Genomic DNA, 17,025 nt, shown 5'->3' with positions numbered 1-17,025 from the left:
CCCAATGTCAGAGTACTAATACTAATAAAATTTGGAGGTGTAAAGTCTCTCCAAGTGTCAAAATAAAATTTATACTAAATAAATAAACCGCGTCTGGACTGTTAAACTAGCAGTCTCATAAACTAATGCTACAGTCTGTACATAACTAGTATGTACCAAGTCAAGTATATTATACAATATGACAGAGACGTATAGTCTCCACGGTTAATATTGAGATTTACATTTATTTGACTCCAATATTAAGTCTGTATTGTAAAAGAGTAATAAAAAGTAGTTATTTATAAATCCTATTATTTTAGCAATCAAATCGAAAAATGCTGAGTTATTAATAATTTAGCATGCCACTTTATCTTGGTTTTTTCACTCAATTCTTGGGCAAAAAAAATATACAGAACTATTCGTTAGTAATCTTCTTAAAATGAACTTGAATACCTTAAAATTTTATGTATGTACTTTCCAGTAACGTCTAATAATTAACTTACCACAATTAAAGCTTTTCCCAACCCAATGTCCGTGTTCACAGATCAATTTCCACGTGGTCTTCTCCCCCATGATGGACGCTATGCATTTGAAGGTGATCTCCGTTCCGTGAGGATAGCCCTCCGTGATCTGAGTCCCGTTCACTTCAGCTCCATCGCGGTATATCAGAGTCCCTTGGACCCTTTAGAGAAAATTGGTTTTATATCGGGCAAAGTTTTTGACTTAAGACTGTCCTCTGGTAAAAGTGGACCAGGAACAGAAGAAGGCGGAAATTCTTAGAATAGATGTAGAAGACAGAGAAGTATCTCATTTGAGATCATTTAAGTGTGTCTTTCTTAAACAATGAAGAGCAGAGATTTCAAATTGCAGCCATTTTGTATATCATATGGAATCGATTTGCAATCTCTTGAACACGCCTTTAGAGTTTAAGAAGAAAAAGTTTTGATTAACTTTCCAAGTCTTCCTAAAATCGGAAATGTGTAGGTAAAAATGCCGCATGCAACTAACATCAATTGACAAAAGAGCAACTAAACAAAGCACGGCCAAGACATAAGAAGCGGACCGCGGCCATTCAAACAGCTTTCTTGTACAGAACCTTACATCACCTAGAAGAATTCATGGCAAGTGCCCTTAAACTTGATTATTTGAAAAGTTTGCAACTTTGTATTAATACATTATTATTTATTGTGGAATTACAATACATCACATTTTCGAAAGTAATGTAAAATAATCTAGCAAAGCTCCAACTTCCACGAAAAATTAAGTTTAAGGGGAAAAGAACGTATCGAGGTGGGAGAGATATCAGAGTAAGTTAGAAGAACAAAATTAATGTAACTTAGCCAACGCAAATTGTTGAGTAAAACTCTGTATAAACCCTCCCAACTCTTAAACAATAAAATATCCTGATCAATAAGATCAGTACAAGTATCTTGCGGTGAAGAAATATTTTACTAAGCCCTGCTTTCTGAGGATTTCACATTGACAGTCGTGGTCGTTATAAACCATAGAAATTCAAAATTGAGTTGGAATCATTGAAAAAACTATTGATGTCGCTATCTGAATTGGTTTGTTTCCTTTTAACTGGATCATCTACACCATTTTTATCTGAACATTTGTATGAATTCTTGAAACCATTTCCAATTTAGGACTTAAAACAGAAAATGCTTTTTTGGTCATTTGCAGATTTGGTTGCATGTTGTACTAACCAAGTAAAACAACGCGAAGAGAATCCTCCCTAAATAGCGTTAAAACATCAAAACAAAGAAGTTCATTATACAATCAATCATATTTCTTTTCTACTTACTCACACTAACCAGACATCTTGGAGGTCGATTTGTGATAAAACAAGAATAAAATTAGCTCTTTCTTTAAATAGATAGAGGTTTAAAAATAATTTTAAGCAAAAAGTAATTTTGATAATTTTGAACCATATGAAGCAGACATAACCAGTCTCAAGGAAACCAAACCACCTGAAATGGTAGATGATGATCTATCAGTAATGAGTCATGATGATAAAGAAGAAAAGTCCGAACCTAGAAGGCTCTCACCAGGGCTTGGAATCCCTGAACGCCTGAGCTCTCTTCAGTCTTCCCAGCCAGCAAATAAGAAATGCAGACTTTGCAAAAATACTATCTTTTTCTGCGACGCCGTTTTGGATAAGAATACGTTGCATTCGATGTTTTTATTAATGTGTTTTTAGATTAAATTATTTGAATACCATTCAAATTTAGTCCAGAGATAACGATTATTTCAAGGCAATAATTTGAAATACATTTTTATTTCGCAAAATTGTTACCGTCGGACTTTATAAGTTTTATACTTCAAGTATTTCCAAAGTAAGTATGTAATAAATAAACAATCACAGAAAATATTTTGTATAGGTAATCAAAGTAAGCTGATTACCACTCATTGATTAGAGATAGAGAGATTATTCCTTTGAACGATCAAAGAGTCAATTTAATCAAAGTTTTAACAAAAAATGTGCGCGACTATCAAATTGTTACATAATATTTAATTTAAAAGATTTACTAAAACGTTACTTAACATGAATTAACATGAAAATATTTTATAATATACGATTTTTAAGGTAAAATCGAAAACAACGTATTCTGAAACATTTCTATATATCACACAACACATCAGCAAAATAAACAATTGACAAACAAAACACCAAAAATCGACGCGATTAAAGCCTCGGTACAAATCATAAACCAAATTCTCAACTGTCAACTGTATGAAAATGTCAACTGTATGAAATGTGTGTAAATGTAAAAAAAGAAACACATAAGCTACAATGAAAGCGCATTGAAAATAATTAAATAACGTATTTTTGTGACAAAGTCTTTAAAGTTACAACATCAGAAGATACAAATATACGAATTACTTTTATGAGTTTCGTCAGAAAGGCTCAAGTAAAAGACCAATAATAATAATAACGAGAACTAAAGAAAGGGAACCCAAATCTCCCAACCAGTTTCCTGATTGGCTTTTCGTAACTTCAGAAGACTTAGTCGCATTATACAATAATGGGATCTTAATTTAAGTTACAAGACAGTCGAGTCTATTGCTGCAAATATATAGGTCTCTCTTGCACTTATTCGGCCAGATGGAGACAAAACTTGAATGCGACTATCATGGACCTATAATGTCATATATTTTTCGTGGACAAGGAAGAATTACTCTTACACATTGATGATTCCTGGTTGTAATTCCTTCTTTTCTACCGTCACACTGTGGATGCCATACTTGTGGTTGGACTTGAGTATTTTCTGTTATTCGATGATAACTTTTTAAGGTGAAGAGATTCCCAAGAGTTTTACTAAATTTCATAGAATGTTAGTAAAAAGGTATCGTCGAAAATTCTCATGTCCAACCACAAGTATGGCGTCGTTCCACTCTGCGTTATTACAGCCATAATCTTCAAGTTCTTGGAAAATTGGTTACCTAGCCGGTGGACCACATTCTGCAACCGCTTTCCCTTCCAAGTCTGGTTCGAGGTCGGACACGTCTTCTCTGACTATGTCTGATCCGCTCTGGAATCCTGACGTTGGACGTGGTCTTGATAAGTTGGCTAAAAATTTACATGTTTATCAAATTTGCGATTTATTTTATGTAAGGTATGCTTTATTGTACCTGTTATATTGGATAAGTGAGTCCTTAAGTATTTCTTATGCATCCTACTATTTTTTCGATTTAAGGTGTTATACACAGTTTTAAACAGAAGATGGCATTTACATCTGTACCGAAGTATCGTGGGTTTATAATAGTAGTTATAATCGTTTTTCGTTTTTAGTAGTTATACTCGAAGAAATAGCTCTTTAGCGATAAGACCATCTTTTGTCTGCCTATAGTTTAAATCTGTTGCCGGCATTGTTTTCTTTTCTTGAGGTATGTATTAAATATGAAATTTGATTTTTAAAAATCTGCATTTTTGATTTCATGCTGGAGTTTTGAAAATTGTGCAAGTGTACAATTTTCGTCAAAAGGATAACAGATTATTAGTAATTCCTTATAATGTACGTGTCTTTAAACTATTAATTTTGATCAGAATCTTTTTTGGTTCATTGGATTAAGTAACTCATCCTTTATAACGATGATAATCATTATGATGTTCAAATCACCTAGAGGCCTGCAGAAATCATGCACAGTCGGCTGCAACCGTCCTAAATGACAGTTGAGCGTGGCCGGCGGCGATCTGCCAGCTTCGCAGGCTATGTTGACAGAAGAGGCGTGAGCTACGGTTAAGCCTGCTCGGTAGCCTGCCTCGTATGTGGCCCCGTTTAGTTGGGGTAGTTCGCATGGTGCTGTGGAAAGAAACATTACTATGTTAACCGTGTAAAAAACTGGGACAGTTATAGATAGTGATGATTTATTCAGGGTTTCAGTACGGGCCAAATTAATTAGATTGAGAATGAAAAGGACTGAGGACCGATTTTACCCCCATGTTTGTTCAGCGAAAAACCCATCGATCTTGTGTTCTTGCTGAATGGTGCTAACCTAATATTCATTTGTGATTGGATTATATGTCAGAAAATTCAGGGTTTCAGTACGGGCAATATTAATTAGATTGAGGACCGATTTTACCCTCATGTTTGTTCAGCGAAAAAGCCATCGATCTTGTGTTCTTGCTGAATGGTGCTAACCTAATATTCATTTGTGATTGGATTATACGTCAGAAAATTCTAAGTCAAAAGAGGTAAGCCTGGATAATAGCTGTATTCGTTTTTATACTAAATATAACGTCAACATCAAAGAAGTAAAAAATAAGAAGTGTTTAATATACCTGGAACACATTCAGGCATACTGGTAACAGCCCATTCTCCCAACCAGCAGCGGAGGTTTGTGGGCCCTTGGACATTGTATCTGTAATATAAGTGGTATAGAGTATAGTGCTTAAAAAATTGTGGCTTTCCGATACTTTGGTTACGACTTCTTAGTTCCATTGAGTACATCTACTTTTTTTATTTCCTTTACTTTTCTGGTTCGAATTCATATCTATTTATATTATATATTGAATATTTGTTTATTTTTATTTATATAGGTATATATTATGTATGCATTATTTTATGGTTATTTTTCTATCTATATATATTTGTATCAATGTGTATTCAAAACGTACATTTCATTAATTTCAGTGATTGTACACTTTTGTTTGTGTTTGTCATTCATTCACCGTTACTTCTGTTTTACTCATTTCCTCAAAGGTTAACTGGAAGAGATCCCATACAGGGATAAGTTCGCCTTTGTTGTATTTAATTTACTCTGTAACTGTGTTTTTAGAGTTTTTATTTCTATGTACAATAAAGTATATACATACATACATAACCATAGATAGATAGCGACAATCACAGTAAGAGGTAAAAATAAGTTCACCCGGACAAATAGCATTTGTTGAGATAAAGGACACTGCGTTAAAATGGTCCAAAAACCAACAGAGTTGAGAATTATAGACATTTTATCTGCCATTTATTTTGCCTGCGATAATTTACGGGGTGAATATATAGGTAGGTCATACTGAGCAACTTTTACTATGGGATAAACACCGATATCGGGGAAAAATTGGCTGTTTCATATATTTTGGCTCTCTGACCTTGACATTTTCTATGGAAGAGTAAAATATTTTTTCGCGATTTCGGGGTTGGTCCCATAGTAACAGTTGCTCAGTACGACCTATATATTCACCCCGTAAATTATTGCAAGTGAGTAAACAAACACCCTGTATGGACTGAAATAATCAAGTTTTAATTGAGAAGTGTGCACATACTGGTTCCTTCAATTGGTCAAACCAAGATTACGACATTTTGACAAAAATACCAATATGTCAGTTCTGCAATGGAATTTCGCGTTGCCCAACTGCTCATACAAGGAAATGAAGTACATAGAAATATCTATGACCTGACTCTCATCTCTATTGGTTTTTGGGCCAGGATCCATATAAAATTGCCCATGGTCCTTTTTGCGCTTTTTATTGATTTGCAAGAAGGTGGATACAGTTAGATACTTCTTTTGAGATCACATCGCATGAATTCTCTATACAAGTGCCGTATAGAAAAGTATCATTAGTGAGTTCTGAAAACTTGGGACAATTCTTTTCTTTCAGTAAAATAAATAGTGCTCATGATTCTGAGTAGGATTATTCGAAAATTTCTGAGAATAAACACATGAACAAACAATTTCCCTGTTTTACCTTATTTTCAGTGGGAACACTTGGAAACTGACCAATTTTGTCTTTACACTTACCCATATTCGCAGGAGAAATGCACAACCTGTCCATTAGGGACAGGATCTGTCTCGTTCAGTTCTCTCTCCTCAGCATGACCCGTACCAGGGGTCCCCAGTATCGGACCCACGTTCGTGTGGCTGGCGTCCGGTGACATGGTGTATATGCCGTACTCCGTCGAAGGCACGTGACAGGGAACTGTTGAAATTAAGCAAACAGTAACTAACACAGACAATGAAACTAAGAAGATAATAAATGCAGTGATAAGCCTATGCAATTCGTGCGTCTACTTGATCCAAATGCGTTTCTTGGATTAAAATACCAAAATTAAGAATGATATTTCAAAGAGAAGCCATAGGCCGCGATGTTTTGCTAGCTTATGGCGAAAGTCACGAAATATCAGATACAATGTCGATAAAATGTGTGTTTCTTGTTCAGTTAGGCATCATTTTTAGTTTCAAAAATTCAAAAACGATAAACATCTATTCTGCAAGCAGGCTTCATGGGCACTTTCATAAATCAATGACATTACTACAGGATAAGGCCGCTGTTGCTACTTTTATTTACATTGTAAATATGTTAATAAATTTGTTTTTCTTTATGGTACAATAAATGATAACTTACTTACTTAGAACTTAGAATTTTTTTTCGGTCATGAATTATGGAGTTTATAAGATAGATAAGTTTTACTTCCAAAGTTAGCAAAAGAAATCGGGACCCAAGGATACCTCCTTGTGACAACCTTGTACTAAGAACTTTATTGCTGGGAAGCAAGTTCATGCGCATTACAGAAAAGTTGGGGGAAATCATTCCTTAAAACTAATGGGGGCTATCATTCCGTATAAAAATTATAGACACGACTCACGGATTTCGCATTTCGGCTTGTCTGGCTTCCATCTCCCTCTAACGCATTTGGCTGTCGTGTTGAGATCCAAGTTCAGTCCGTAGCCTTTGCCACAGGCTACTCTCACAATTGTTCCTGAAATAATGAAATTAATAACATTTTCATCAATATCGTAAATCATTTTGTATACATAAATCGTCTTTTCTTTACACATAACTTGTATTTTTTTAATTTTTCATGCTCTGAAAGTACCTCATAATATATCTACGAAGCGGGTTGAATTGGTACATTTTGAGTCTAGGAAGTTTTGCTTTAAAAGTATTTTTGTAATGGTTAAAAAAATCGTTTTTTCATAGGTTTGTCGTGTAATTTCCATTTACCTCAATCGTTTAAGGAAAGTTTCGTCAAAAAATACTAGAAGTTAATACTTAGTTATGTTGATGACTGATGAAAACCCCTACTATTGCAATGTAATACATACCTGAGCTGAAAGTGTTATTAGGATCCCGTCCTAATTTGACAATTTCAATATTCACATAAGGTTCACTTTCAATAGGTTCACACGGACTCTTCGGTCGTCCTTTTTTTCCCTTTTCACCGTTTCCTTCTGATTTTGCTCCGTCGGTTTCTTTGGAATCTGTCTGTTCTACTCCCTCTTCACTGTTAGAATGTTGCTGTCTCAGTCTCCCACTTTTACCGTCACGTCCTCTGTAAAAACGTATGAATCTTTACTTACTTACCTAAGTATTTTAACTTAAGTTAATTTTCGTGAGCGTGCTATTTTTTTCTAGCACAAGATTGTTTAGGTTTGTAAGTGATTAAAACTGAGTTTTGGTTGTCTTTGAAACTAAGCAAACCTCAGTTAAATTGTGTCTCCTTCTAACATATACAAATGTCAAAATGACAGACAGAGACCTACTATTTGTTATATTATGAATAAGGCCATTCGTCTTCTAAACGTTTCCATAGAGACATTAAGACATTTGTTTCTATATTAATTAAAATACCTTACGTTTTAGGAATGGCAGCAGTTGTCTGATTTAATCGATCAGTTTTTCTACTAGTTCTCTTGTCCCGCTTGTCCAAGATGTTGTCTACTTCCGTTGAATTTGTATTGTTATATTGTAGAGGTATGACCGCCATTTCCTTGCTATCGCTACTTGTCTCATTTTGAGGTTTAATTTCTTCGATTTCAAGTGGCAGGACCCTAAGAAGATGGCTACTGATTTCATTAATATTATCTATATCTGTATAAACTGGATTGACAGTCCAGACATCTGTATCACCTTCCTCTGTATTTACATCTCGTTTGATTCTAGCATGCGTTGAACTATCTATACTTTTCGTTGTTAATTCAACTATATTACTTTCAGCACCTTGCAATTCAACATCCATAACTTTTCTGTTTTCTTCGCTTGTTTTAGGCGTTAAAAATCTCTTCCTACGTTTATCTACGTATCGTTCAAAATATTGATGTTTCAATATGTTAATCTTCTTTGCATGTCCGTCACTTTGGTGATCAGGGAACATGCCACCTTTCAACACCGTAACATGGGATAAATCATCATCAAGCTCCGAGGAGTCCTCATATTCTGATCTGTCTTCTTTTTGTACAACTTCATCATCTTCAGGCTCATATACAGGTTGATAAGAATACATTCTATGCCCTATAGGTTCACCATGTACATTGTAAACTGTGTATACGGCTGTTGGGAAATTCTCTCCATCTTCATGTTCAGTTTCTGTTTCCATTTCATCTCCGTCGGATTCAATATCAAATTTCTTCAAGATTTTGAAATTGGCGTGCCTTAAAGTTGGTTTTGGGTCATCATGGTTGTATTTACTGTATAGTTCATCGACGTATGGGTCAGGAGCTTCAGTTTGGCGGCGGATGTTGTTGTAGTAATGTCGGAGGAAGGCGGATCGCCTATGACGTATTTCCGCTTCCGGGATGGACCTTCGTCTGCGATTCCATCTTATACGGGGATGCTGAAATAGAGTACACCTGTAAAAAATATATGACAATTTAAAACAATAAAAAATACCACGTCACATTTCAAGAGAAACATACTAAAGCTTTATACATATATTAAATTCTTATATCATTATACTTTGACGAGCTAAATACTTAGGGCCCACTACTGTCTTTTGTTAGTAGTTTTTCAGAGAATTTGCCTCATATTTTCATACCAAATATCGGTTTAGGCGTTGAAGCCCACCGTAAAATTACCGTAAATCTACCAGCTTTCTCCAACTTACGCCAACTCGTTGATTTTTTTACACTCCAACATGTTCTTTCACTTATTTTACTGCGTCTGCGTTTTCCTCTATCTATTTTGCTTTCTATCACCCCTTTTTACATAATTTTCTACTTACTTGGGTAGTTCCCTAGGACTCCAATGACCTCCAACGCACGTAGCTCCAGGAGGTCCCTCGGAAAGTACATAGCCCTTGTCACACTCGTACATTATCTGTTTGTTGTTCACCACCTAAGTATAAGGATACGATAATATAATTTTATTGCAATTGTCATTGTTGACAATATGATTACCTTAGTAGGCACTGAATAATTACAAACTTTGAAAAGGAAAATGTAATGTTATTTGCTATAGATTTTTACCTTTTTTACATAAGGTCTGTAATCGTAGAGCCCCATATTGCCGACAAGCAAAACCTTCCCATTCTCGATGTAGCCCGGAAAAGGGCAGAACACTGAAACAAGATAGAAAGTAACTTGCAAATAACAACAATTACTATAAATATTTAGTTACTTTATCTAAGTCTTTGCCTAGCTCAAGTCGAATGGTGGTGTTTTTAGGGTTCCGTAGTCAACTAGGAACCCTTATAGTTTCGCCATGTCCGTCTGTCTGTCTGTCCGAGGCTTTGCTCCGTGGTCGTTAGTGCTAGAAAGCTGAAATTCGGCATGGATATATAAATCAATAAATCCGACAAAGTCGTACAATAAAATCTAAAAATTTAATTTTTTTGAGGGTACCTCCCCTACACGTAAAGTGGGGGTGATATTTTTTTTCTGCTTCAACCCTACAGTGTGGGGTATCGTTGGAAAGGGCTTTCAAAACTAATAGGGGTCTTCAACAAACATTTTTTGATTATGTGAATATATTCGGATATAATCGCTCCGAAAGAAAAAAAAAATGTGTCCCCCCCCCCTCTAACTTTTGAACTATAGGTCCAAAAAATATGAAAAAAATCGTGGAAGTAGAGCTTAAGAAAGACTTTAAATGAAAACTATAGCGGACATGATCACTTTAGCTGTTTTTGAGTTATCGCTAAAAGTTTCCCCTTCATAGTAAAAAGACTTTAATTAGGTACTGATTATGCAAATTTGCCTATTTGTTTAACTCGCGTTTCATCCCTTGGTTAACAATTTACTATACTTTAAGCTCCAGTTTAGCTTATTGTGACGGAAGAGTAACTACGGAACCCTACACTGAGCGTGGCCCGACATGCTCTTGGCCGGTTTTTTTTACATATGAATATTATCAAGAAATTGTAACCGCGCGTAAGTCGGTTGGGGCTTTAACATACGTTATTCATAATTTTGCAATAATGTTTCCGTTTACGATTTTGCTCTTTGCAATTTTTTATTTGTTTTGAGTAAAGTAGCATAATTAATAATCAAACGAACTTACCTGTGAAGTTTGATTACAATTATGCGAGTATCCAAATCCAAGACAACAAATATAATTTACTAGCAGCAGTACACGTTATCGTGCAGTCCAAGTCACACATTTTAGAGATTATAGTATTTAAAAAACAAGTTCGCGCTGTCCCTCTCACTCGCTACGCTGCGTTCCTGCTTCGACATCGCTCCTCCAGTACTCATTATTTCAGAGTTATTTTTGTGTTATTAACAGAGACTATTTTATTTTCATTTTTGGGGATGGGGGGCGGGTCTTTGTTGTCTTGGATTTGGATACTCGCATAATTGTAATCAAACTTCACAGGTAAGTTCGTTTGATTATTAATTATACTTCGTATCCAAATCCAAGACAACAAATATAATTTACTAGCAGATGTTCAGAGCTTTGTATTTAAATTCAAATCCTGAATGCGAAAATAAAATAAAATATCGATATCAAATCAGTATGTTACGAACATACTGATATTATTGAGTTTGACTAAAGAGAACAACGTACCACCTAGAAGTTATTAATTTATATCCAATTTAAATAATTATTTATGTATCCACATAGTATAAATGTAAAATGTATGTATAGCATAATAAAATTAAGGAGTGAAATTGCTCTTGGTATTTCATTTCGTTAATATTAAAAAAGTATAAAACTTTCTTTGATTTCACTGTAGTATATTGATAAAGTTGTATATATCTTAATATTCACAAGGTACAACTATTTTTATGTCATTTACAAGCCAGGACGCCATTAAGTGTAAATGTGTTTTCAAGCTTTAGTTGGCTCTAAATAAGTTTTAGATGGGCATTTTCTGTCTGTAACCATATAAACAAACCATTTTGTATACTTTAGAATTTACCAACCATTCTCTGGATGTAATTACAACGGAGACAAACAAGCATACGGCCTGCCTGATGGTAAACAATCACCGTAGCCTATGAATGCCCGCTACTGCAGAGGTATATTACATGCGCGTTACTGACCCTAAAATATAATCTAATTTTATGTTACGACACTTTAAAGTTAATTTTGAATACAGCAATCAATACTTTCCTCGGTAAATAGCCTTTGAGTGAGGTAGATAAAGGAGAATTTTCTTCATTGTAAAGCTACCATAAATATCAAGGCTATATGTAAGTACTTTAAAACTAAGTCTGGACAATTACTAGTAGAGTATCCTGTAGGTATTAAGTATTTGAAACTTATCACTTTGAAAATATAGATGGACTAATTTTAGTTATTACCACAGATCAAGAAATAGTAATATGATATTATTTATAACTAAATAGCTAATCTCATCTGCTTATGCGTATCTGAACGATGATGGCTACTACGCTAACAAGTGGCAAGGAACTTAGGTAGATTATGTGTTGAGTTCTGATATATTTGTGAACAAAATATCTGGCATGACTTGTAACTTGTACTTCATTTTAAGGAGTAACATTTTTTAACGTTACCTACAATAAAACTGTACAGTGTGCATTGCGACGAAAAATGAAAACTATTTAAGCTTTCTTTTACAGCAAGACAATATGACAACCCGAGCATTTACATTTCAGACAATAATAATGTTATTGTTAAAGGATTTCAACCCTTTATTGCGATTATTAATCTAGCTACTTAGCGCAAGCGACTGCAACACGTGGCAGCATAACTCTAGTTGCATGGTTGCACAATTTACAGCACTTATTTCGCGTCGCGGGATAGTGCATCAACGGCGGTTCACCTCTTGTTTGATGCGGCGATGTTCCCCTGAAGTTTGGAGCTGAGAATCCGTAAGTAAATTGTACCGGATTTATTACATTAGGCTCGTTGATATGGTATATTCTTGACAGCATATCAAAGCTGACGTTTGAAGTTATTAGGAGTATATAACAGCGTGATATGAGTACGAATCATAAATTTGGGTTAAAGTGTTTACAGATATATTTTTTCCTATATGTTGTTTACATACAGCATTTCTTTGTCTGTAAGGGCAATGACATTGCGTACATTTTGTTTAAGGTATTTTAGGCCGCATTAACACCTATTAAATTACCTCAGCGTAACAAGAACCTCCTTTATATTTCATTATTTTTACAAGTCCTGTAAACTTTAGCTCAACCTTAAATATTTTTGCTCTTTAGTCCCTTATATTTACATGCGTAAAGCTACTTCCAATACTATTAAAGTCTTCAATCATTACATTGGCATCAACACTGTTATAGTAGAGCAACGTTATATATCTTTGACGATATCATTTTGAGATATGTATAATGACCGACTGTAGACCGAAGAGCGAAGTGACCGAAGAGCGTAGCGACCGAAGTGCGAAGCGACCGAAGAGCGAAGCGACCAAAAGGAGCAAAGCAACCGAAGAACCAAATGACCGAAGCATTATAACCTCGACACTTAAAATGAAGCACATATAGCCTCGACGCTGCGGAAATGGAGGCCTCGATACGATTATTGTGGAATCGTATAGTACATATAACTTAAAGTGCGGCATATATCTTCGTCACTGCGACAGCTGCGACAGCGGACCCCTTGACACAATTATTGTGGAGTAATGATAGCATCCTCACTATGACGTGGGGCAAACTTAGCCTCAACACTACGACAGCAGAGCCCTCGACACAATGATTGTGGAGTAATGATAGCCTCCTCACTATTAAAGTGGGGTACATATAGCCTCGACGCTGTGAAAGCGGAGCCCTCGACACAATATTGTGGAGTAATGATAGCCTCTTCACTATTAAAGTGGGGCAAATATGGCTTCAACGCTGTGAAAGCGGAGCCCTCGACACAATTACTGTGGAGTAATGATAGCCTCTTCACTATTAAAGTGGGGCAAATATAGCTTCGACGCTGTGAAAGCGGAGCACTCGACACAATGGTTGTGGAGTAATGATAGCCTCATCACTATTAAAGTGGGGCAAATATAGCTTCAACGCTGTTAAAGCGGAGCCCTCGACACAGTGATTGTGGAGTAATGATAGCCTCATCACTATTAAAGTGGGGCAAATATAGCTTCGACGCTGTTAAAGCGGAGCCCTCGACACAATGGTTGTGGAGTAATGATAGCCTCATCACTATTAAAGTGGGGCAAATATAGCTTCAACGCTGTTAAAGCGGAGCCCTCGACACAATGATTGTGGAGAAATGATAGCCTCTTCACTATTAAAGTGGGGCAAATATAGCTTCGACGCTGTTAAAGCGGAGCCCTCGACACAATGGTTGTGGAGTAATGATAGCCTCATCACTATTAAAGTGGGGTAAATATAGCTTCGACGCTGTTAAAGCGGAGCCCTCGACACAATGATTGTGGAGTAATGATAGCCTCATCACTATTAAAGTGGGGCAAATATAGCTTCAACGCTGTTAAAGCGGAGCCCTCGACACAATGATTGTGGAGTAATGATAGCCTCATCACTATTAAAGTGGGGCAAATATAGCTTCGACGCTGTGAAAGCGGAGCCCTCGACACAATGGTTGTGGAGTAATGATAGCCTCTTCACTATTAAAGTGGGGCAAATATAACCTCGACGCTGTGAAAGCGGAGCCCTCGACACAATGATTGTGGAGTAATGATAGCCTCTTCACTATTAAAGTGGGGCAAATATAGTACCATGTCGACATCTCATTTATAAGAAAATATTTATTTAATATGTGTTTTAATTTTGAACTATTAATTAATGTGCATTATAAAATTACATTAAAACTTTAATCAACACAGTTAATACCGATTTTCTGTTTGATGAATATCTTGTTGCACAGTAAACCTAAGCTTCTAAGTACTCACGGAAAGGAGAATTATTATTAGACGGAGTCCACAATATTACACAAATCAAGTATATCTTTCCATAATATATTTCATTTTAAAATTATATTATATTATGTTAATCAAAGCTGTCTAATAATAACAAAGCGGGTAACTAACTGATGATCAAATTTAGGAGGCGACCACATCGATTGGACCCAAGACTCGACGATACCGCGATGTCCGATTAAAGCCTACTACCTAATCCGTCATGATCCATACGATAGATTCACTATGGCCCTCATATGGGGCATGGGGCGCACGGTATCGGAGCACGCATAGCACGTCCCGTTTGTATACGTCGATTAATGGCATTAAACACTTTAAACTGTCAGTCAGACTAAATAGTCTTCCAATGTCTTATAGATTGTGTATTGATTGACATTACTCCTGTATATTTATACCTATAGGTATCCTCATAAGACGCTCATTAAACTTGTTGGTACTGTGTATGTACATTTGCATAAAGACGCGTTTTGTTATCATTCATAGGCACTTATTACCAATCGGCAAGGATTACCATTGTTATCTGTTTTATTGTATGGTAGGGTAGATCGGACATGGTAAAAGCCGCTTTCGTGAAACGATTACCTAGTAGGTATATATCAACTTTATTCAGATATGGTTTGTATATTTAAATCTGTACGCATCTCGTAAAAAAAAAAATTGTGAGTGAATATTGCATTTTATGCAATCATAAAATGAAATCTAAATAATATTATATTAGTAAATAATACTATAATAGTACGTATTACAATTATTTAAAGTTCAAATTGTAATCTATTTATAGCCCCATACTTATTTTTCCCGTAATTTATTTATTCAAAAAAGAAGGTAGTTGTAGTAAGTGATTTCGTATGAACGTAAAAATTACTTACTTGATTTCTTAGGTAATAAGTTTATTACGCTAAACGAATATACCTACAATTTCAAATTGAAAGTTTAACTGCCATGTAAGTATGGCAAACGAGACTAGACTTGCCGAGCTGAATAAACATCAATTTTTCGTTCGAGGGTACGGCGGTCGGCAGTTCAAATAATGTTTTGATTGTATACTTCTTATTCAGCGCACAATAAACATTAATCGAAACACAATTAGGTACACATATTTAGAGGAACACTATTTTGGCGAAAATACGTGTGACTCGGACTAACACAAAAACATGTAATGAGTACTGGAGGAGCGATGTCGAAGCAGGAACGCAGCGTAGCGAGTGAGAGGGACAGCGCGAACTTGTTTTTTAAATACTATAATCTCTAAAATGTGTGACTTGGACTGCACGATAACGTGTACTGCTGCTAGTAAATTATATTTGTTGTCTTGGATTTGGATACGAAGTATAATTTATCAAAACAAAAATGAATATGTGAAGTTAGCATTTATGTAATCCATCTTCGAGCTTTCTTCAATAAATTTGCCCCTTCGTAGCCGTCCTTACTCCTATACATAACTTTTTTTATCTCCAAAGCTGACAATGTAAATATTACAGAATTCATAAATATAGAACACGTTGCAGCAGCTTCTCTTCTACAATTACTAAAATATGATACCACAATAGAGGGTGGTCTCCTTAGCTCGAAGGTATTTGCATCGAAACCTAACCTTTCATCTTCAGAGCAGAACTTGATATTGAGATATTACAAAAATGTCTAGCTCACCTTCTTCACATTTAGCAGCCTCCCCACTCCAGTTACCAAACGAGCAGACCACAATAGGGTTGCCTCTCAGCTCATAGCCGTCCTTGCAGCGGTACCGGGCCTTCATGCCGTGTTCTGTTTTAGGGGCGATGACCATGCCGTTGCGAGGGAAGCGGGGCATTTTCTTGCATCTGTAACATTTTAGGTGGAATTGAGTGATATAAGTTTTTGAATTGGAAAAAATGGTATAATGTGATTACAGCGTTGAGACAAACTAAAACGGTCGATACATCTTGGGCAATAAACCATCTGAGATTTGTTCCTCTACTTTGTTTAAATTCTGGTCAATTTCATCTTTATCTTTAGATAACATGATTGTTTTATGTAAACAAAAATAAGTATTAGCGTTTGCGCAGCTTCCAACAGCACTGTCATCTTTAAACAAAAAGCGTTCTCTTCTAGACAACCTTCGCGAACATACTAAACAAAGTATTCGAAGATCTCTACGAAAATCTGATAGAAAACTACATACCTCGCAGGACTACATCTAGGTATTTGTGTCCAAGTCCCATTATTGCACGTCACAGCCGCATTGTTCGACGGGAACTCATAGTTCTTCTCACAATCCACCAGGATAATCTCTCCGTGTTGCACCATGGATGAACTGCCGACAATCTGGGTGTTTTCTTCTTGCGTTTCGTTCTCGCCTGTCTTGTTTTCTACTAGTCTGATGTGGCCTTGGGAGACGTGGGGCACTACGCAGGGTGCTGAAAATAAGATTAATATGTGACATAAATTGAATAGTGATAGAGATAGGATAAATACTATAGATAATTTTCGATTCAAGGTCTGTAGTGAGTATAAGGGTTAGTCCTATTTATGTTCATGT

The 17,025-nt window shown here is 35.9% G+C and overlaps 1 protein-coding gene across 1 annotated transcript in view; it reads right to left on the bottom strand.

The window, feature by feature from the left end:
- The window catches only part of LOC133530334 (protein lev-9), a 218,463-nt gene that overhangs the window by 10,665 nt on the left and 190,773 nt on the right, over positions 1-17,025 (bottom strand). Inside the window, exons 10-21 of the mRNA XM_061868243.1 lie at positions 16,669-16,903; positions 16,158-16,327; positions 9,664-9,755; positions 9,420-9,532; positions 8,056-9,048; positions 7,525-7,751; positions 7,065-7,178; positions 6,220-6,397; positions 4,763-4,842; positions 4,101-4,283; positions 3,424-3,550; positions 483-661 (exon numbers count right to left, since the gene is read on the bottom strand). Of these exons, the coding sequence (XP_061724227.1) occupies positions 483-661; positions 3,424-3,550; positions 4,101-4,283; positions 4,763-4,842; positions 6,220-6,397; positions 7,065-7,178; positions 7,525-7,751; positions 8,056-9,048; positions 9,420-9,532; positions 9,664-9,755; positions 16,158-16,327; positions 16,669-16,903 (2,691 nt within the window). The remainder of the gene's footprint in view (positions 1-482; positions 662-3,423; positions 3,551-4,100; positions 4,284-4,762; positions 4,843-6,219; positions 6,398-7,064; positions 7,179-7,524; positions 7,752-8,055; positions 9,049-9,419; positions 9,533-9,663; positions 9,756-16,157; positions 16,328-16,668; positions 16,904-17,025) is intronic.

The sequence above is a fragment of the Cydia pomonella genome, chromosome 22 (assembly GCF_033807575.1).
Source record: "Cydia pomonella isolate Wapato2018A chromosome 22, ilCydPomo1, whole genome shotgun sequence".
Taxonomy (NCBI): Eukaryota; Metazoa; Arthropoda; class Insecta; order Lepidoptera; family Tortricidae; genus Cydia; species Cydia pomonella.
This window is presented reverse-complemented; position numbering and strand designations above follow the sequence as displayed.